Below are 20,855 nucleotides of genomic sequence, written 5' to 3' on the forward strand. Positions count from 1 at the left end.
CCTTGTCACAGGGTTTTATTATACTCCATCTCCTTCCCCCGGCCTGGGGAGGCCGCGGGGCCTTTGCCCTGCCCTCCCCAAACCGGGAAACGCGGTCCTGGCTGCGCTCAGCTGTCGGGACCGGCAACGGCTTGCCGCTCCCGGCGGCGCTGGAGGATGCGGTAGGTGCGGACGCCGCACAGGTACCCGCCGTAGAGCGTCAGCAGCATCATGGAACCGGAGAAGGCCTTGTAGCCCAAGTCAGCCAGCCGCTTGCCGGACACCATGGCTGCGCCTGCAAGGGAAGGCGGCGGTGAGCGGGGCGGCGAGCGCTGAGCGGGGCCGGGAGCGCTCCGTCCCCCGCTGCACCCCGCCGGGATCCCGCCCCCCCCCCTCCCCGTACCTGCGCCCTCGGGCTCCGCTGCCACCGGCGCGCGGCTCCGCTGCGGTCCGCTTCCGGCCAGCGCCCCGCCCCCGCCCGTCACGTGCGTCCGCCGCGCTGCCTGCTGGGAGCTGCAGTCCGCGGAGGCGGGAAGCTCGGGCGGGCGCTGCGGCGCCCCCTCGCGGCGGGCGGTGGCGTCGCCGCTCTTTCACCCTCAGGCGTCGCCTCAGGCGCCCGCCGCGCCATGGCCGCCCCCTCTGCACGCACCCCCGGGCCCCGCTCTCCTCACCCCAGCCCCTGGCACCTGCCTTTCACCACCAGGCACACCCCAGGCTGCCCTGCGTGACGCTGAGGCGCCATCAGCCCTGAGGAGACTGTCCTCAGCCCCACACGGGCTGGAGCAAAGGCCGCACAAGTCCCGCTCCAGCACTCAGAGGCCTCGCCACCCTCCCTGAGGGCGCAGCCTATGCTCACAGCCGGAGAGCCTCCTCCAAGAGGACTTTAGGAGGCCTTGCTCCTCCAAAAGCACCACCCAAAAGCGGTGCTGTCCTCCCAGAGCTCCTGGCTGGCATTTGAATACAGCTCTGCTCTTCTCTGAGGGCTCTGTCAAGCACTGAGGCTGCAGGAGTCAGACCGCCTGCCTCTCCCTTGTCCTCTCCCCAGGCCGCTGCACAGCAGCAGCTCCCGAGGCTGCGGAGTCCTGCAGTGCCTGGATGTGCTGAGGCTGCAGAACATAACTCCAAATGGCAAAGGGAAGACTTTTTATAGCTCATGAACTCCAGCACTAGTGCAAGGCATGGGGTTTCTAAATGCAAGAGACTTGTGCCCTGGCCACCCCCAGGTGAGACTTGGGACCTTCAGCAAATGCTGTGAGGGCCTGCAGGGACCTGGGCTCTGCCAGCAGCACACAGCGTCAGAGAAACCCACACGGGGAGGGATGCACAAAGGACTTCCATGGCAGAGGAGCTAAGAGCTAAATGCAAGTCCAAAACACAATTCTGGATCCTGCTGCCGCTCCAGGCAGGTGCTGGCAAGAGTTTAGCAAGCCAAGGTGAGAGACTTGCAAGGTGTCGAGGGAGGAGAGCTCAGAGACCCTCTCTCCTGTATGAGCCTCATGCCCAAACACTTCAGCTGGGATTCCTGAAGCACTTCAAGACAAAGGGAACTAGAAGTTGTGCCAGCCCTGCAGGAACACGCTGGACTTCCTTTATCCTCCCTCCAACCTCAATAAAGTTCCTCATCAGAGGAAGCCGATGCTGGCTACTTTCCGTACGATAGCTCAGTTGAATTTAAAGGTCGTAGGGTGCCTAGTGAGAAAGCGTGTCTAATAAAAGGCACAGAAACAACTGCAGTGCCAGCAGATTAAATTCCCCTAGCAAGAGGCTGAGCAGAGGGCTAACAGTCCTGGAAAGGTCACTCAGTACGAGATGCATTTCAAAGAAAGACGAGGACCAGGCAAGTCCAGGGAAAGCAGTTGGGAAAAGATGAATAAAACAATACAGCATGTCCCAAGAAGCCAAGACATCAGAGGAGAGGAGGCCTGGGGTACATGGGGCACAGTGGGGTCCTGGCCCAGCTCCTGCAGGCCCCAGGTGGAAGAGTTAGGATTCTGTACCCAGTTCAGCATTGCAATCGCAACCCTCTTCAGTCCTACGGCCAAACTTTTAACACTGGAACCGCTGCTGAGAAAAAGCAAGTGGGACACTGTTACGTTGTGACTGAACAGTGACCTGCAGCATTCTTGCTGTTTCTGGGACAGCACACAAAGGTGCAGAGCCAGGAGGGAACGGACAGTGCCCTGTTCTGCACTCTTGGCGAGTCCAGCAGGCACCAACCCAAAGACAATGATGCACCAGAGCCACAGAGCAAAGAGCGCGTCTCCCCCTCTCCTCTCCAAGTTTATTATTATTTTAAACGTTCGTAAAGTACACTGCTAGTCAGAGACCCAGTGGCACTAGGACCCGGAACGGGGGTGGACAGCGAGACCTGCAGCAGCTCCGGCCTGCCAGCCCAGACGGGGTTCAGTGAACTGCTGGACACGCTGGCCTGAGCAAACACGAGCAGAGTGAGCCAGCTTCAGAGGACCAGAGAGGCACGTGGCACCCGGCCGGACAAGGGGCAAGTTTCAAAGGCACAGCATGAGGCATGAGACCTCTGTCCTCTCCCGTGATGTTGGAGGTCTCCTTGCACCTCTTGTGGCTCACGTGTCCATCGCTGCCCCTTGTGCTAGCAGGCAGTTTCCAGCACCCTTGCAGGAGGGGCAGCAGGGAAAGTGTGGAACCTGCTTTCTCAGTTCCTACAAAGCCACGCGTAGAGGCAAAGACCAGGCTAAGGCACAGAGTGGAGCAAGCCAGAGAGAAGGCAAAAAGCTGCTGTGGATCATTCATCTAAAAGCAACATGACTCAACTGCTTTGCCAGGTACACTGCCAAGGGTTCCACAGACTGCCAGCTGCTCAGAAAGACTTTGGGGCAGTTGGTCCCTGCATTGCAAAGCCAGCCAGAGGACAAACCGATTTGAGGGAGAAAGGCTTATTTGGGGGCAGTCAGCGGGCATGGAATTAGCACAGGTACATCTGTGACAACAGGGGAGTTCCCTGGGTGCAGGGGCCAGGTTTGATTGCGAGAGCAAAAAATTCTAAATAAACAAGCTCTAAAGTCTCACTCGGGGGCTGCCCTCACACACAAAGCGTTGGCCGTTCTGCAGGAGCAGCTGGTGGTGGCTGAGGAAGCAGCACATGGCAGGGTGGCAAAGAATGCTGTCTTCTGTGCTGGTGCTTCTTAGAAAGAAGAGTGATTCTCAGCCCCTTTGAAAGTCCTTAGGAGCTTCACTCACCCTGGTGGAGCCTGGCAGGGAACTGTGCCCTCTCCACGAGACAGTTAAGCCAAAAGCAACAGCAGCAAGCAGGAAAGGGCTGGTATCATGCAAAGTGGCCCCATGGGGCTAATAGCAAAGCTTGTCCTCCCAGGCAGCGCCTCCTGCGCAGCCCGTATCAATCACGACGACCTGGCAGAGTCCCTCTGAGAACTGAATCCATCACAGCAAGAGAACATGAAAGGAGGAAGACGCTCAGCCTCGCTCGGGGCAAACCCTAGACAGCAGCAGAAGCTAAATGAGCCCTTCAAAGAGAGAGGGAGATCAGCAGGTACCTCTGTGCAGATGCCAGGCTCAGGCTGGCAGTGTCCAGGGCTGAGAAAGGGAACCTCTGCCCTTCCAGCGCTCTGCAAAGGCTCCCAGGAAATCCGAACTCCTTACAAAGCTGTAGCAGCAGAGCAGGTCGGTGCGGGCAGGAGCTCTCCACTCATCTCAGCAGGATCAGTGGTTTTGCAGGCAGAGCCCACCTACATGTGCTCAGGGTGGTTCTGGAGACACGTGATGATATCACGAACAGGTTTGCCCTCGTAGCAGATCCGATACACAGCTGTGAAGAGGGGGAACCTGTGGGCAGATGAACAAAGTCACCCCTTGCCCTGTCACCACAGCTGGCAGAGTCAGAGCGCCTCAACTTCTGTTGCCACATGCAGGAGCACTGGGCAGGAGCAGGTGGGACAGTGGCATGGTGCCTCATCCAACAGGCCATTCCTGCCCAGCTGGTTTGATGCGGGCAGTGCAGAGATTGACCTGGACAGCAAAGACACTACGGGTGGGTTTCCCCTCCCACAGCTGCAGGAAAGATCCCAGCCTCACCCCAAAAGAGCAGACAAGGGAGATGACAGCACTCACTTCTCCACTACGTTCTTGATTTTAAGGATGCGATGCAGCTCAGCAGACGTCTGGGGACCCTGCAGCTTCTGCCCATTCAACATCTCCTTCTCCAGCTGCTCAATAGACTGAAAGAACCCAACAGTGAGGGAGCTGGACCCTGCAACCCCATCTGCTGCCCCACTGGAGCCAGGCTGCAGCACTGGGTGAGTGAAGGCAGGATACCACGGTGCTAATGGGCTTCGCCTCCCTGCCTGCTCAGCAGGTTGATGCAGATATCAGTGTTGCCTGCTCCCGTCTGCCTACCTTCCCAGTCTTGGCAAAAGCCTCAGCCACCTTGCGGTTGCGGCCACCGTAGCAGGTAGTGATGAGGTCAGCAATCCCGCAGCTCTCCAGGAAGGTGGAGGAGGTGACGGGCCCCTTACAGAAGAGTTTGGCGAAGGCAATCATCTCCATCAGTCCCAGACGGATCACGGCAGCCTTTGTGTTGTCTCCATAGCCGAGCCCATCACAGAAACCAGCTCCTACAGCCACAACGTTCTGGAAAATAACGGCAGCCAGTGATCATCGTCCCTCCAAGCAGCTGAACAGGACACATCCACAGTTCCCTCCAAAGTCTGGCCTGTGACCCAATGGTCTCAGCGAGCCACAGTGCAATATCCAGCAGGGTTCATTCAACTGGCAGCCTCCTCCCCAGAGCTCCCTGCAGAGCCCTAGAGAACCACAGGCTCTGCTAACCGAGCCCTGCAGACCCCGGTGAGCGGCTCACCCACCTTGAGAGCCCCGCAGATCTCCACGGTGTCGGCTTCCTGCACCACCGTCACCCTGAAGTTCGGTGTCTGCATCAGCTCCTTCAGCGTCTGCCCATGCTGCATGTTCTTGCAGCCTGATGAGACAAAGGGAGAAGGAGGAAGATGATGGGGGGAGACCCATCCTAAAGATAGGACTGTGCTGCTCTCCTGCCCAGTGGTGCATTCCTGCAGCATAGCCCTTGCGGCTAGTGCAGCAAGAGGAACCTATTGCCCAACTGATGGACGTTGCTAAACATCTGCAGGTCCACAAAGCGCCAAGCACACATTGCCTGGCAGATAAGCGAGGTTCAAGCTTGGAATTCCCAGAAGATGGGGTCAGTCCATACTGCTGTGTCAAGCAAGACAGAAATGACATGCCCAGTAGAGTAAAGGCATCTTAAAGGCTGCAAATTTGGGTTTGGAGACTGCTGCTCTCCCTGTTCCTGCAGCGTCCTGTGCAGGAGTGTTTCTGCGTGCTCACAGTAACAGCATGCTCTGCTTCTACCTCTCCAGTCTCTGCAGCCTCCTGCACAGCATGTTTGCTTTTGTTTAAATCACAGACACTTTGAATCCCATAACTTCTAACCCAGCAAACCGTTCTGTTGGTTTTGGCTGCTGTGCATGATTCACAAACAGCGTGGAGGATGTCAGGAACAGTCACCAGATGAACTTTGAAGCAGCCCTGGCTGGCAGTAACACGAGATCCAGGTGAGCGTCCCTTGAAGCCCAAGGAAATGAAGGTAGAAACTCTATTTCTAAAGGGCTTCTTGGTGTCCACCCCTTTAATCTGTGCCAGGCAGACTGCCTGATGCTCAGAGTGCACGCTGGCAGGACTTCTGGACACACAACTCTGTTTTTAATGAAGCGAGCAATCACAATGTAAACCCTGTGAATGAGTTCATGCAGCTCCTATAGCGTCTCTCTGCCTCCACAGGGAAAAAAAGGCCGGCTCACCCGAGGCAGAGGTAGTTTAAGCTGTACCATGCTCCCCCCTTTGCCTCCTCCTGCTCATCAGGAACGAAGGCTGCTAATGAGGAGGGATGTTGGCTCCTTACCGATGGTCGTTTCACAGAACTTCTCTTCTGCCACTTCATTAGCAATATTGGCCCCCATGAGGACAGTCATCTCTATTCCCAGTTTCTCACTCATAATGTCTGAGATCAGCCTCAGCCCGTCTGGTCCTTCATCCACCCCCTGGGAGACAACCAGGGGCAGAGATGAGCAGCTGCCCCCACCGGAGACCTGCCCCCACCTGCCCCAATCCCGTTGTTCCCTGTGCTGCAACGCTCTGACTCTCATCCCAACAGCGCTTGAGATCCCCCACATGCCCTCACCCTTCTCCTCCACCCACACGCCTCCAAATACCCCCATAACCCTGGAGCCTGGTTTCTGCTCCAAAATCCCGGGATTCCCTTTGCAGCCTCTCCGAGCCCGGGGGCTTCCAGCTAAGCCCCCTTAGCCCAGTGCCCCAGCGAGCTACCCGGGCAGCGCTCCTCCTGCTCACACCTTGATGAGCGACACTCCAACAGCATCTTTCTTCAGGTGGCCCTTGAGCTGGTCACAGACTTTGCCGATAAACTGGTGGGGCACCACGAACAGGAGGATGTCAGCCCCAGCACAGGCTTTCAGCAGGTCTGGCTCTGCTACCTGAAGAGAGTGTGACCATCATCAGGGACTTGTGCCTGTAGTTGTGCAGTGAGTGTGCCCAGAAGCCAGGAGAAGGGGCTTGAGAGCAACTGCTGGGGGCTTCTCTGTAAGGGCAGGAAGGGCACAAAGTCGCTGCCCTGAGGTGCCCTTCCAGGGCTGGCAGGGCAGAGGGGCTGGAGCAGAGCAGGGCGAAAGCAGCCCGAGCTGGTCCCACAAAGGTGGTGCAAAGAGCTGGGGCCATTCTGGGAACCTCAGCAGGCCAGCTCCTGCCGAGGGGCTGAGCGTGCAGCCGTCGGGCAGCAGGTCCCACGGGCCCTCTGCGTGCCACCGATGCCAGCTTGGCGGCAGCCACATGGCCTCGAGCCCAGGCTGTGGGATGCCAGAGCGGGGGGGCCAAGGTGGGCAGCGAGAGCAGCCAGGGCTGCAGCTCGTCCAAGCACAGATCAAGGTCACTGGGAGGGTGTAACTGAGTCCCAAACAGCTCGGTGCATCCCCTGCCTTCACAGCCCAGTGCCCAGGACACCAGGGCCCCAGCAGCTCCCAGCACAGCTAATTATTACCTCACCAGAGCCCGGCTCTCGGCACCGGACCTTGCGCTCGGCAGAGAGGCCATCGTTGGGCCACACTCACCACGTTGGGGGGCAGCTTGTGCCCTGGCAGGTACTTGACATTTTCGTGCTCCGTGTTGATGATGTCGGTGAGCCGCCGGCCGCCCACCTCCTCCTCCAGCACCCACATGTTCACCTGGTTCTCGAAGGTGCTCAGCCGCGCCGCGTTGCTGCCAGCGATCTTGGCGATGGCCGAGCCCCTGCGTGGGCAGAGCAGAGCCGTAGGCAGCGGGCACCGAGACCACGGGCACCAGCGAGCCCGGTGCGCCACAGGTCACTCGCACAGGGGTCCTGGTGAAACGGGGACAGCTTGCACCGGACACCACGGCGCACCGGGGAGGACGGGGACCGCGCTGTGCTCAAAGAGGCGACCCGGGTGCCCGGGCAGCAGGCGCTCACCAGTTGCCAGCGCCCACGACGCAGACTTTCTTGCCACCCATGGTGCGGGGAGCCGGGGCACTGCCAGCGCTGAGCCTGCCGCTGGTATTTCAAGGCTGCCCGGAGCAGGGGCGGCCGCGTCCCGCCTCTGGCCCCGCCTCGGCTCCGGGGGGAACCGGGCACCCCGTGCCCCGGGGTGCCAGAGCCGGACGCTGCCCCGGGCACAGCCGCTCCTCGCTCGGGGCTGCGCTGCAGGTGCAAATTGCTCCCCTGCAGCAAACCTCAGATCCCAAATCTCAGCAGAACTGGGAGCTGTGACTGCCAAGCTTCTCTCCCCCTTTTTCTGCACAAAAGCATTTTATTCCCCCCACCAAGTCGGAAATATGAACCAGCTGGTTGCAGACCCAGGACACGACTGCCCAGATCTCAGCCCTAAGCAGCAGCACCAGCTGCCTGCCCTTAGGCAAACTGCTGGTTCTTCTATACACAGAGGATCTTTCCCTTGCAACAAGGGCTTACAGGTTTTCCGTAAGGCATCGCATTTCTACTGTTAGAAAGCAGGCAGGGTGAAGAGAGTAAAGCCCCTTTTGCATAGTTTTAAACCCTGTATGTAAACTTTGTTTCCTCAGAATTATGCCTGGCTCCCACGGGGCTTGTAACAGGCTGCCACAATTCTGCAAGGCAGCAGAGTGGGGAGACGGGGCTGTCTAGATTTTATCAGCATCTTGGCCACTGGATTTCCACTTTTGCTGAAGTTCCTTTGTTTACCACAAAGGCACTTTGCAAAAGCTTAGCAGACTCTGCAAGCCAGGAGATCCTTACATGAAAGGCTCTCTATAAAAGGCCAAACTATGAAGAACATTTTCTCTCCAGTCTCTTAACCCAGCTGCCTTTCTTAAAAAAAAAAGTGGCGATAATCCTTTCCCTTCCCAGGCAAGTACGTGAAGTGTCATCCACCAGGGCAGCTGCTGCAAGAAAGTGTGCTGTCAGCGCAGAAGGAGGGAGGACAGCTTCCTTCACAGGAGGCTTTTATTAAAACTGGGTGACGTCTACAAGGATACAGTACAAAAAAAATTTTGGTCCATGGAAAAAACCGTAATATTCAGTTAAGAAAAGCAGTTATTCTGCACCAGCTATGTTTGCCTACGCAGTACTCAGCATCCTTCACATGTGATTACCCTGAGGAGTCAGCGGGCTGCTTCACCAGCACCAAGACCTTCACCCCAGTACCACAGAGGAGCCATTTCATAAGAGGGCAAAGGAGAAGGGAAGGCGAGAGTCTATTACTCACAGACATGTAGTAACACAGACACAAGGAGTAGGGCCACCCAGGCTCCCAAATTCATAGCAACCTTCCCAACCACACCAAAGCTGGGTGTGGGGATGAGGGGGGTTTGTCAGTAAAAGGATTTTGCAGCTACTCCAAGAGAATATGACCAACTTTTGAGTCCATTTGCGTTACAGTCCCGAGCAGAAATACTGAGATCCAGGTTAAGAGAAGCCATTCTCTTACACCTGACCACTAGTTCACTAGTAATTCATTCCATAAAGAGGCATCTGGGCTGCTACTCCCCACGGTAGAGAAAATCTACTTGTACATTCCTGAACCATGCTGGGCCTTATGGCAGCCTCAGAACCTAAAACGTGACTAGAAACCGCAGGAGCTTCAGCAGGGAAACACCTGCTAACTCGCATCCACTCCCAAGGACCGTCCTGTTACACCCTCAGATCCACACGCAGGAGCCTCTGGTCCCCACAGCAAGTGACACAGGAGAACTGTCCCAAAGGAATGAGCCTACAGCACTGCGCCCGTGCACAATTGCACCAGGCAGTTGCTGCATCCCCTCTCCCTGTGCAGCAAAAACAAGCAGCCAGATGGCTTGCTGGGACCACAAGTGTAGGTCTTTTGAAGAGCAGAGAAGTCTCACCACACTCCAATGCTTCCACATCCCTGCAATAGGCAAATGCCTCATAACCCCTGTGATCCCAGGCTAGGACAGTCTGTCAAAGAACATGAAGGGAACAGGGCAGGGAAATAGGGACGAGGGAAGAAGCAATTCTCTACACAGTCCAGTAACTTCCTCAAGGAGGAGAGTGACCTATGAGGCAGCCCAGTGCAGCAGCACCCTCCAAGCGAGGGATTGAGGGCAGGGAGGTATGTCAGCTCACGGCATCCTGCCCACTATGTCTCCTGGCACCTCGCTATAAAACAAGGCAGGGAAGAGACTAGCCACAGAACTCCACCCTCCCAGCAGATCCAGGCTTCCCAGACCCAGGTCTCACGTGTGCCACAACTAGATGCTAGTTGGGGGAGGAATGGGCTGTGGTTTCTGAACTCGAGGAGGGCTCCAAGTCAGCAGTCGTACTGGCTACTGGGGACACTACAGGCAGTGCGGAGTCAAGGGGAGGCTTTCAGAAGCCTTGGGACGGACAAGGCAACAGTCAGGAAGAAAACCAGGTAGAAATGTGTGCTCGTTGGAGCCTGTCTGCTTGCCACACCCCAGAAGACCCCAGGTGTCCTGGAGTTGCCCCAACAGAGACAATCCCAGGATGAATAATGACGCGGGCCTCGCTGCCGGAGTGGGATTATGTGAGCCTTAACAGCGTACTCTGCAGCTCTCTGTCTCCACAAATAGTTGTAATGCCTTCTGGTTGGGGAGGAGCAGAGCAGCCTATGTGTTACGGATCCCCAGGGCCTGCTCCAATTCCTGCCGTCTCTGCTGCACCTGCAATAGAAGCCAGAATCGCAGCATTAACATACTCAGATGCTGCAGCACCACAGCACCCGAGTAACACAGGGCCCAGGGGGAAAAGGGTGAACTCAAACCGGGATCAAGATGCATCAGCAGTGTCTGCAAGTGAAGCTTAGCGCTGCCACTTTCCACCATCATCAAGGTACTCTGAGCCACTGGGTACAGAGATGGACCCCGGCTCAGGGATGCTCACCTTGGAGTAGAAGTATCTGCACACAGCTTCCTGAGCCCATGGCTGGAAGTAGAACTCGGCTCTACGCTCCTCTTCAGGATTCCCAACAACATCAGTCATAGTCTGGAGAGCACAAAGGACAGAACAGTTCAGGGAGCGCAGCAGCTCTGGCTGTGCTGAGCAAACCCACCCTCCTCTCCTTTCCTCAAAGACATTTCAGTACAGTCAGGGTCAGGCTCTTACGCTTGACTCCAATTCGAGTCTTGCTTTCTGAGCAGGAAATTGCCTCCCTCTCTGTGGGAGCTGGTTATAACGAGGGATGTGTGTGACTGGATCCACCTTCCACACAAGACAAAGCTTTTACCTTTAAATCCCGGCACTGGGACTGTAGCCAGTCGTTGATGAAGCCCTGAGGATCTCGGGCAAAGCTCAGCATGAACTCACGCTGGGTCTTCAGCTGGTTAATTGTCTCTATTGTTTCATGAATCTGAAGGAGAGAAGCACAGCAACTGAACTGCTGAACAGGGGAAAAAGTCAGACAGAAACATCAAGAGACCCAACACATGAAGGCGAACTCCGCTACTCCCTGGTTGACTTACATCTATCATAGATAATATTTAGAGCAGGAAACTGGGAATTGAAAATCCTATCTTCCCACTGACCACTTGCTTTAAAACTACGCTCCCAGTTTGTAAGCACAGCTGACCCCACTCCAGCTTCCAGATGCACAACAGAGCAAAGCTGAACTCCTGTCCTGTTCAGGGCTCGCCTGCTCCAGGGACACATTCCTACCCAGCAATGAGGAAGGCAGACCTGAAGGAGCTCTTCCTACCTTGTTATCCAGAGCAGCAATTTCCTGTTGACTGGCTGTGGACAGCAGGAAAGAATTCATCTGAGTTTTCAAGGTATCATCCACCTCCACATCAATGTCATAGCAAGCTGTCTTCTTCTGGTCATTTGGGTCAACACTAGAGGCATCCACAAGAAAGAAGCCAAAATAAGTGAGTAGCTCAAGAAAGCACCAAATTGTGTCTTCTCTGGGATGACACAGCATATGGACTGCAGGCAGGGACAAGCCACGCCACTGTCAGCTTCAGCTCTAACACCAAGCAGCAAAGCTCCACTGATGATGGCTTTGCAGCACAAGGACCAAGCGATTGTTCCAAGCAGATTTCTATCTACAAAAGTGTAACGCAAAGGACAGCATGGACGTGGGAGTGCCTTGTGGGAAAGAGGAATGCGGTAAAGGAAAGCGGCGGCTGTTCTTGTACAAAGAAACAATGACAGGCAACACAGGAACCGCTGCTGAAAACCAGAACACGTTACATAGTCTTCCTGTGCCAGCCTCATCCATCCCTTCCACTCTCCTTCCCAGAAATATGAGATCAAGTGGACCAGTCTCACCTGATCACGTGATTAATGATGATCGGTTCGGGGGGCATAAGCAATGCGTGAAGCCTTTGTGGGATTTCAGAGAACTTCATCCGCTGAGATTCAAATATCTGTGACAGAAACACATGGCTAAGGAAAGGAATGGGAGCTCAGTGCCAGCGATCACTGGCTGCTGACAAAGAAAAGCTGAGACAGTCGCTTGTTCCAGCCACACGGTTACCTGCTGGAGGTATTTGTCACAGATGACATACTCCCGCTCGTGGGGGTCCTGGAGCTTGTGGGTCTTGATATATTGCCACAATGCCTGGATGATCACTGGACGGGTCTGAGTGTGAATCCCCAAGAGACGAGCCAAGCGGGGATCCAACTTGAACTGGGGAGGCTGAAACAAAAAGCACAGGAAGGCGAGATGGCCACGGACACAGCTAACAGTACGTGCCCAGCACTGTCACTCCCAACACCTTACCTGGTAATCCAGCATGAGGAGGACAGTACAGCGCACATTTACATCTCCCGGCCTCTTCACCTGGAAGCCATCTGTCTCCTGAGTTGTAGCAGTCCTGTGCCACTGAACAGGAGAGGGCATTTAGAAGCACCCACATGCTTGGTTCTCTTTGCTCCTGCTGCTTGGCACCCAACAAGCTTGCCAGTAAATCCCACCCATCTAGAAAAAGTTGACTTACAGCTTGAAACAAGAGTTAATACTTTATTCAGAGCCCCAGCAAGTCAAAGGAAAGCTAAGATAAGAATTCAAGAGCTCCTGGCTCCCAGCCACTTGTTCAAGCCTTAAGTATCCCCACCTCTCACATTACAAATGATATTCAAACCCTGTCTGCTGAAACACCAACCCATTTCTAGAGGTAACACAGCAAAAAGCAGCTCACCTCTACCAGGTGATTGTCAGGGCCATACAGGTCTTTATCAAGCTCAATGACCAGAGATTTAAAGAAGGATGAGAACTTTCTTTTCTGCTTGGTGGCATCATATTTGGACAAAGCAGACTGCAAGCAACACAGGAAGGAAAAGGGTTAGGACAGCAAGTCTCAGCACTCAAGCACAGCCACCGTGCACGACAGCGCTCCTTTAAGTTCTGAACACCTAAATTCACCACCATGTGCTTGAAAATCAAGTTCCAAGTCAGAAAGTGAAAGACTGGAGTTAAAGATGAGCTTGCAGGAATTAAATCACTCAGCAATTACGTACAATGCAAGGGCCCTGCTGCTCAGAGCCAGGGTACACAAGTGCCACTGATCTGCTCTCACCATTAATTCTTATAGCTATAAGAACTTTGTAAAACTCATGTGCTGCCACGGGGATACCCATCGGTCTCCAAGTTGGCTCTCGGTCTCTTCACCATCAGACTCCTTGGAAAACAGAGATGAAGGAGGATATCAAGCCCGTAGCTACACTCTCAGACACTAAGAAACTGGTTTTATTGCCAATTCCAGATCCATGAAGTCACCTCTGTGGTTGGGTATTTCACACTTACATCTTCCAGCAGCCGTCCTTCCACCCGAAGCTCCCAGGAGGCAACTGTTCCTTCACCATCCTCCGCATCCGACTTGGCTGGATTGAAGGTATTGGAGATAAAAATACGTAGCTTTCGTTTTTGCTAAGAAAAAAAGCATCAGCTCAGTGTTAATTCTGAAATAAAGGGCTGACTATCTTGCTTATGTTTTGCTTAATGTTTTTAGCTACCTCATATTCCCCCTCTCCCAGGGCAGACAGCAAGGAAAGAGGTATTTCTGGTTCCACTCCTTGGTTATGTCTGGAGCATTAAGATTCCTGAGACGCTTACAGGGACACAACCCAAGCTTCAGTGCCCTCCTGCTGTCTTAACCAAAGCAAGAGCCTCCAAACCTTGCTTACGATAACCATGAACGCAGCCTCCCCTACCTTGATGGGTCGCTTCAAAGCCTCCTGGATATCCAGGCGTTTCCTCATAATCGTCTGGTCCAATTTCCTTTCAAAGGCCAACAAGTCCATATAGGCCTGAGACTCGGGTACAAGCTCACGAATCTACAGCCAAATCAAGAATGCAAATCACCGTCAGCTCCCTCGCACTCCTCCAGTGTACTTTGTATCAACACAGGCTGCAACTGCACGTGCCACTCACCCTCTGAGGTAGAATTTTGTCAGCCATCTTCTTCTTTTTAGCGCTGTTAGGGAAGAAGATGCACACACAGGCATTAAAATGGCAACCACTTTCTGCAAATGAACTGCAGGCATTCACGAAGGGAGCAGCCAGCGGCTCATTCTCTAGTTTAGCACTGCGGCACGAGCAGTGCTCTCCGCCCAGACGCCAGTCTCGGGCCCAGGCTCTCATTTTCTGAGGCGCTTATCGTTACCCTCAGCGCAGAGTCAGGCTCTTTACTCCCCACAGCCCCTGCCAGGCCTCCAGCACTGCAGAGCTGACGAACCCTGCAGCAGGGTGACCAACCGACTACCTGAACCTTCCACATCCCCTACAAGAGCTCAGAAAGCGGGGTTACATCAAGTTGGAAAGGGTGCGCTGACATAACGCCTAAACAAAGTGATTCTCTAGCCTCAATTAGCTTTAGATTGATTTTCTAGGAGATGCCTTTTAAATCAAGGGATGAATTACCAGTGTTACTGAGGCGCCACATTAATCTGCCAAAAACGTAACGTAAACTTGCTCTTGTCTAACAGCTGCCCGTTATTGTTTTATCTGCTGGAAGTCCCCTCTCCCAAAGGAGCTGCACAAGAAAGCTGACGTCCCTTTCAGCCACCCAACAAAGAGAAGCCCAAGCGTGGCATGAAGGGAGAGCACCCTGGACACGGCCGAACAGAAAAGCTTTGTGCCGCTCAGTGCGGCCAGACGATGACACCAAGTCAGTGCCCAACGCTCCCCGCTGCCCCGCGCCTGGCACAGTCCCGGCTTCTCCGAGGACTCACTGCTCGCTCTGTGATTTCAGGGGTGCCCGCCTGCACCCCCGAACCCGGCCTCTCCCTGGGGGGCCTTTGGGGAGAGAGACATGTCTGTGCCCCCGCCTGGGGGATGCCCTGAGGTGCCCCGATGCCCCGGGATGCCCCGTTGCCCGGGGATACCCCGGTGCCCGGGATGCCCTGGAACACCCTGCTGCCCGGGATGCCCGGGGATGGCGGCCCTTACTTGTGGTTGCGGTTGGGCACAGCCTGCGGCTGCACCTGCTGGAGCTGCTGCGGCGCCGGCCTCTTGCGGGCCTGGTCCAGGCTGGCCTGCGCCATCCCGGGCCGCACCGCCGGGCTCCCGCCGTAACCGGGCGGCCCCATGGAGGGGCCCTGTGGCGCCAGCCGGCTACCCGGTAACATTCCCGGGCGCTGCGAAGAGAAGAAAACCGGTCCAGCGCCCACCGGGAAGGCCCGGCCCCGGCCCCGCCGCCCCCGCTCCCTCCCGCCCCGCCCCGCGCAGCGCCGGTCCGCGCGCCCCCGCCGGCCCCTCCCCCGCCTCACCGGGTAGGCGGCTCCCGGCAGCGGCGAGCGGTACAGGCCCTGTCCCGGAGCCGGGCCCATGCGCACCGGCCCGCCCGGCGTGCCCGGTCCCAGCGCACCAGCCCCGGCAGCAGCCCCGCCGCCGCCGCCGCTGGGAGTCACCGACTGGAAGCCCGCCCGCGCCGCCATCTTCTACAGCACAAAGGGGAGCGGGCCGGAACCGGATGTTCGTCATAGAGAGCCCGGGCGGGTGCCGGGCTAGAGAGGCGCCACCCACCACCACCGCCCTCTGCCGGCTGGAGGCCCACGCTAGGGGGCGAGGGGGGTACGGGAGGGTGCAGGGTCTTGGGGGGGTGCTGGGGCCGTGGGGGTATATGGGGGGGTGCAGGGTCCTCGGGGGGTTCTGGGGCTGTATGGGGGGGTGCAGGGTCTTGAGGGTGTTTGGGCACAGTTCTGGGGGGGTTCTGGGGCTACATGGGATGGTGCAGGGTCCTCGGGGGGTTCTGGGGCTATATGGGAGGGTGAAGGGTCTTGGGGTGAGGTCCTGGGGGCTATGGGAGGGTGCAGGGTCCTGGGGGTTTAGGGAAGGGTACAGGGTCCATGAGGGTTGCTCTCGGGAGTGCAGGGCCCTGGGGGCAATGTTGATGGGGAGCCTGTGGGGGAGTGGGGAGTCCTGTGGGGGTTAGGAGCAGGGTGGGAGAGGCAGCGGTGGGGTGTGCTGAGGGCTCTCATCTCTGTGCAAAACCATCAGTAAGAGAATTTGCAGCTCCTTGAATGGCTGGCAGCCATCGAGCTCCCTTCAGGCTGCTCAGGGACTCATCTACCTACCTCAGCTGACATGGCACTTGTTCTGATCTCTTCTGTCCTAATTTAGCCTGGCTGTTTTCCACTGCAGCCCTCAGAGTTACTGCAGAAGAGTTGTTACAGGCAGAGCTGCCCTGGCGTTGAGGGTTGGGGTGTCAGCCCCATGCCTGCCAGGCCACAACTGCAGCACTCACTGTTATAAATGTGTGCCCGTTACAGGAGATGCTGGTCCCGAAGCCTCCCTTGCTCTGGGCTGTGCTCGGAGGAAGGTGGTTTTGCCTGCCCCAGGGATGGAGGACTCCAACGTGCAGACACCTCTCACCAGAACTGCCGTCCTTATCTTAAGAAGGAAGCTTATGGGGGCATAAATGGACATGAATGGAGCCTGTTCAGGCTGAGCACCCAGGAAAAGGATTCCTGTCTCCCTTGGCAGTGACTTGGGTCGCTACAGAAAGCGTGGGATAGAATTAAAGGCCGCTTTCTGCAAGTATTATTCCCTGTTCCCCAGAGCACTTACCCCTGCGGTTGCTCAGAGAGAAAAAGGGACACAAATCCAGGCAGCACTGATCTGTGAAGAAAAGCCAAGTGAGCAGTCACACCACAAGTATTAATTAAGCAATTAATGATGATCATGGGTCATTTTGGAGGCTGTCCTATACAGTGCATGGCGTTGTTGACTGAGCAAAGAAGTGGGGATGTGTTGGCACCTTTTCTGCCAGATAGGGCATTTCCTATCCTTGATGAAAAACATGAAGCTTTGAGCGCAGCCATTAACTGTTGTCTCAGCATCCATGTGTCCGTGCAGTTAATTTAATGCCACCTCCAATGGGCTTGGCGCCCAGCAGCCTTATGAAATATTCATGGGGAGGAAAAGCAGTGGAACTTATCTGCTCCGTATTGTTCAGATGCAACTTTGACTGAGACTTAAAGCCTGGCAGGAGCCTTCTGGGTGTGCTGGAAAGCTGCCTGGCTCTCCTGGGAGGGACACACAGAGTGAGGCAGGGTGAGAGTGAGAGAAAGCAAGGGCTAACCTGAGAAGCAGAGAGAGGAAAGTGAGACTTAGAGAGCTGCTCAGCTTGGCACAGGGAGCAGGTGAGCTGCAGGGTGTTGAGAGACCCCACATTGCATGAGCCGAGCTGAGAGCGACGCCAGCCCTCTGTCCCCGGGGATGCTCTCTGACCAGTCCTCTTTGTCCCCTGATACTGGCTGCATTTTGTAAGAAACACAAGGACAAAAGAACCCCAGCTTCCTTGGCTCAGTGTCTCCTTACACTTGTCCGTTCTCCTTTCCTCTGCCCTGAGGGTTTGGTTGTTTCGCTCCTCCCAGTAGAAATGGTTTGCGAAACGCTACCCCGTGCACCTTCATTTTACTGCACCTGCTGGCACAAGGCAGCGCCTCCGAAACCTTCCTCCCCAGCCAGGACTGCTCTGGCTCCAGGCAGCCGAACAGCATCCAGGACTGTGTAATTATATCTCAGCGCCTGTTTCTGCTGGCAGCTTTAGCAGTGAGCAAGCGGTAACCGGGAATTATTGCCAGGGAGAAGAGGTGATGCTATCTCTGCCGTGGTTATCTGCACGTTGCATGATTAATTCTCGCTCTGTAGGGTTTCAGCAGCCACACCATCCACAAGGTAAACACAGCAGTGTGCAAGCGGGTGCTTCCCGGCATCTCAGGCCTAGGTGTGTCACACCTTGTCCTCGCATGGATCGTCAGATGCTTCCCGTGAAAGGTAATTAGCTCCTTGTCTTGAGCACGGCGTGAGGCTCGCACCACTCAGCGACAGCCGTGGATGCACTCGCGCTGCCTGCACCACACACCTCGCAGCCTGGCAGCCCCGCGGAGCCCATGGTGTGCCCATCCGTGAGCCACCGTAACCCCAAACAGGCTGAAGCTCCCCGGCCCCCCAAAGATGTGCAGCTTTTCCACTTCATATCTGAGAGCTGCTCACACTGGTGTCCTGTCTGGCTGCGTTGGGGGTCCAGGCACCTCCTCTGCGAGTCCGCTCCAGGCTGTGGCTCACAGATGTCGTGCCCAGCAGCAGCAGAAGCCCCAGACAGCCCTGCTGAGGCCAGGGATGCTCCTATGCAACGCGAGGCTGGGATGGATGGATGGGGTGACCTGCTCCCAGCACAGCCCAGCAGGTTAATGGGGAGCTGTGGAAGAGATTGCAGCTTGTGGAGACGGGGTCACTGCCTGCCCCCTGCAACAGGGGCTGCTGTGAATGCTGCTGCGGAGGGAGCTGCTCTGGCTACTCACAGTGGCTAGCTGCAATTAATTTGGGTTCATTCACTCCCTTCTGGGCTTAGCTATATTATGGTGTTCCTATTCAAAGCCCACCCTGTGGCCTTTGCAGCACCAACTCTGGCAGAGAAGGACCAGAACAGCAGTAGGACCCTTCTTGGTTCAATGCAAAACACCTGTCTGCCATTTCCAGAGGCGACGGCGACGTGGCCAGAGCCAAGTGACCGGGGGGTCTGGCATTTCAGTATTCCCTGCCCACTGCCTACTCACTATTATTCAATCTCCGTGGGACCCTGGAGGCTTTTTTTGGATGCCCACTGTTGGATCTGGCATGTTACTTTTGCTCTTTGTAGCTGGGAATTTTTAGGACGAGAAGTATGTTTACGTACAGTTTGTGCTACAACTGCTACTAACTCGGTTAAATTAAAACCAGGTGATATTCCAGCTAGTGACTCATTTCTGCTGAACCTCAGGTGTCTGTCCCAAACCTCTGAAGTGTTAGAGTTGTCAGAGATTAGCATGTGCATATGTTAATTCTCCTCCCCCTGCTTGAGAGCAGAAGTCAGTTCCCATTCTCCAGCCCTCCGTGTCCCCTGGGACGCGTTCACATGGCAGCGCGGTGCCAGGCAGCGATGCTGGAGCTCGCTCGGGTACCCAGAGCACAGCGCCTGGCAAAGGGAGGCTTTAATGTGACTCTGTTCAACATCAGCTCTGATGTTGCTCGTATTCATGTGCACATTTACAGACAGTACTGGAAGCCTGGACCAAAGCTTTATCCTCCCGCCCTCCTTCTGCTCTTGGCTCCAGGATTTCAGTGGTGCCTTCAAGACCATCCTGAGCTGATGCCGTCCCCACCTGCCTCCTTGGGGAGCGTTTCCAGCCGCTCAGCAAGAGAGAAAGGCTCAGCGTTCGTGAGTTATATCATTCTTTATATCATCGTTAAGAGTAGCAGGTATTGATGTACAATGCATCTGTCATCTTATTGTGCTTCCTATGAAAATGTGTGTACATAGTACAGATACCAGAGAGAATTCAACACTTTATACACTTGAAGGCATTCAGAGATCAGTAACAGAAAAAAAAATGGCACAAGAACAAGGCCTAAATGCTACTAGATGGGTATCTACACTGATATGATGCATATATAGATAGATATATATATATATGTACACATATATATATAGTCATATATATTATATATAAGAAATATAAAATGCAGGTGACATAATAGAAACAAACAAAAAAAAGTGTATGCTTCAACAGGTGAGTGTCAAGGTCAAATCCCAGCCCCATCTTTAAAAGCTTTAATGGGAGAGAGAAAGAAAGAAAATAAATAAATGAAAAGCAATGAAACATTAGGAAAAATCCATAAGAAAATTTATGGATGTGGCCGACCCGTCATCTTTGGGCGATCGCTGGATACAAAGGACTGACCCCCAGTTCCTAATTTTGGTCAGGAAGCAAATAATAGTGACAATAATAAAAACAAAACTGCAGTTTAGAAATAATAATTACTAAAAAGACTTATTGCAAAAGCTCTTGAAGATAAGTAGCACTTGGGCCCTGGGAGGGCTCTGGCCTGATGTGTGGGGCCTGGGGGCTGGCAGGGGCTGGGGGAGGCCAATTTCCACTGACCCTGGAGCGAAATGGGGGTGCGCTTGCGGGCCTGGGGAGCAGAGACTGGGCCAGTGCCGGCGAGACCCCGGCTACCAGGGCAGGTCTCTGCGTGCCGGGGAGAGGGCAGAGATGGGAGGAGCAGCGGCGGTCCCAGGGCAGCGAGCCGGCAGAAGCCCCCAAGATGCCCGGGGCTCGCGGTGGCCGGGGGGCAGCTGCTGTCGGGGGATCAGCTGGGTGGGAACCTGCGGTCCCGTGGACCAGAGCACCCTGTGCCATGGGGTATCCCTCAACCTATGAACCCTTGTGGTGTTGGGGCTCCTACGCCCACCTGGCCAAACGATGCCAAGGGGCTGTCCTTGTGGTGTCCCTGGCCGAGCCGGGCTGGTGGCTGCAGCCAAAGTGGGGGCCAGGAGCTTTCCTTCTGCCTTCCTCCCCGAGGATGGCTGTTTTTGGGGGCCGCACGGGGTAGCCCCAGGTTCCCTGGGGACTGGAGGGACAGCGGGGCAGGGCTGGCGCTGGCCAGGCTTCACGGAGCTCAGGAGAGATGGGCAGGGAGACCACACTGTCGCCCGACGCGATGCCGCAGAGGAAGAGTGCCCAGGCGGCGAGGTCGTCAGTGCCACGGTGGCATCTCCTGGCCGGGTCCCCCTGGTGCTCATGGCCGGCCAGCGAGCTCAGTGGCTGGGCACCGCCGTCCCTGGGGCAGGGTGCCGAGGAAGACGTTTCGGGGAGGTGGAGGTGCCCCGTCTTCGCGCATGTGGAGCAGCTGGGAGTGCCCCGGCGAGGGCAGGCTGCGGGCCACCACGGTGCCAGGGGACAGCGAGGCTCTCCTGGGACTGCCGAACCCACTGCCGTGCTGCCGGACATGCCGCGGGGCTCCTCGGTGATCCCTCCTGCGAGGCACGGGGGTCCCAGCAAGCGCCGGCCAAGGCTTTGGAGCAGGATGGGCATGGAGACG

At 55.8% G+C, this 20,855-nt stretch overlaps 3 protein-coding genes across 3 annotated transcripts; all 3 read right to left on the reverse strand.

Annotated features, from left to right (window-relative positions):
• Positions 1-462, reverse strand: COX14 (cytochrome c oxidase assembly factor COX14). The gene is made up of 2 exons (XM_068409822.1): positions 383-462; positions 1-274 (listed from the first exon to the last, which is right to left on the reverse strand). Exon 2 carries the CDS (start codon positions 264-266, stop codon positions 108-110), a length of 159 nt encoding a protein of 52 aa, XP_068265923.1. The 5' UTR covers positions 267-274; positions 383-462; the 3' UTR covers positions 1-107.
• A 1,766-nt stretch (positions 463-2,228) lies between these two features.
• GPD1 (glycerol-3-phosphate dehydrogenase 1) lies at positions 2,229-7,601 on the reverse strand. Its single transcript, XM_068409808.1, has 8 exons — positions 7,508-7,601; positions 7,131-7,308; positions 6,360-6,500; positions 5,909-6,047; positions 4,836-4,948; positions 4,369-4,602; positions 4,084-4,190; positions 2,229-3,798 (listed from the first exon to the last, which is right to left on the reverse strand). The coding sequence occupies exons 1-8, from the start codon at positions 7,546-7,548 to the stop codon at positions 3,702-3,704; spliced, it is 1,050 nt and encodes a 349-aa protein (XP_068265909.1). The 5' UTR covers positions 7,549-7,601; the 3' UTR covers positions 2,229-3,701.
• A 909-nt stretch (positions 7,602-8,510) lies between these two features.
• On the reverse strand, positions 8,511-15,424 carry SMARCD1 (SWI/SNF related, matrix associated, actin dependent regulator of chromatin, subfamily d, member 1). Its single transcript, XM_068409799.1, has 13 exons — positions 15,257-15,424; positions 14,937-15,124; positions 13,920-13,962; positions 13,700-13,822; positions 13,293-13,415; positions 12,688-12,804; positions 12,270-12,371; positions 12,024-12,185; positions 11,816-11,913; positions 11,244-11,379; positions 10,776-10,898; positions 10,433-10,534; positions 8,511-10,212 (listed from the first exon to the last, which is right to left on the reverse strand). The coding sequence occupies exons 1-13, from the start codon at positions 15,422-15,424 to the stop codon at positions 10,159-10,161; spliced, it is 1,539 nt and encodes a 512-aa protein (XP_068265900.1). The 3' UTR covers positions 8,511-10,158.
• Positions 15,425-20,855: the final 5,431 nt, after the last annotated feature.

This window comes from Nyctibius grandis, chromosome 11, assembly GCF_013368605.1.
Source record: "Nyctibius grandis isolate bNycGra1 chromosome 11, bNycGra1.pri, whole genome shotgun sequence".
Classification (NCBI taxonomy): domain Eukaryota; kingdom Metazoa; phylum Chordata; class Aves; order Nyctibiiformes; family Nyctibiidae; genus Nyctibius; species Nyctibius grandis.

Bases quoted from the DNA above. Each gene is read 5' to 3' on its own strand.
- COX14 (XM_068409822.1), bottom strand. From the start codon at position 266: ATGGTGTCCGGCAAGCGGCTGGCTGACTTGGGCTACAAGGCCTTCTCC.
- SMARCD1 (XM_068409799.1), bottom strand. From the start codon at position 15,424: ATGGCGGCGCGGGCGGGCTTCCAGTCGGTGACTCCCAGCGGCGGCGGC. The intron at 15,125-15,256 runs GTGAGGCGGGGG...TTCTCTTCGCAG, and splicing joins TGCCGGGAGCCGCCTACCCG to CGCCCGGGAATGTTACCGGG. The intron at 13,963-14,936 runs GTAAGGGCCGCC...CTTCCCTAACAG, and splicing joins GTGCCCAACCGCAACCACAA to CGCTAAAAAGAAGAAGATGG.
- GPD1 (XM_068409808.1), bottom strand. From the start codon at position 7,548: ATGGGTGGCAAGAAAGTCTGCGTCGTGGGCGCTGGCAACTG. The intron at 4,949-5,908 runs GTAAGGAGCCAA...TTGTCTCATCAG, and splicing joins GTTCTGTGAAACGACCATCG to GCTGCAAGAACATGCAGCAT. The intron at 4,191-4,368 runs GTAGGCAGACGG...GGGTTCTTTCAG, and splicing joins CTTTTGCCAAGACTGGGAAG to TCTATTGAGCAGCTGGAGAA.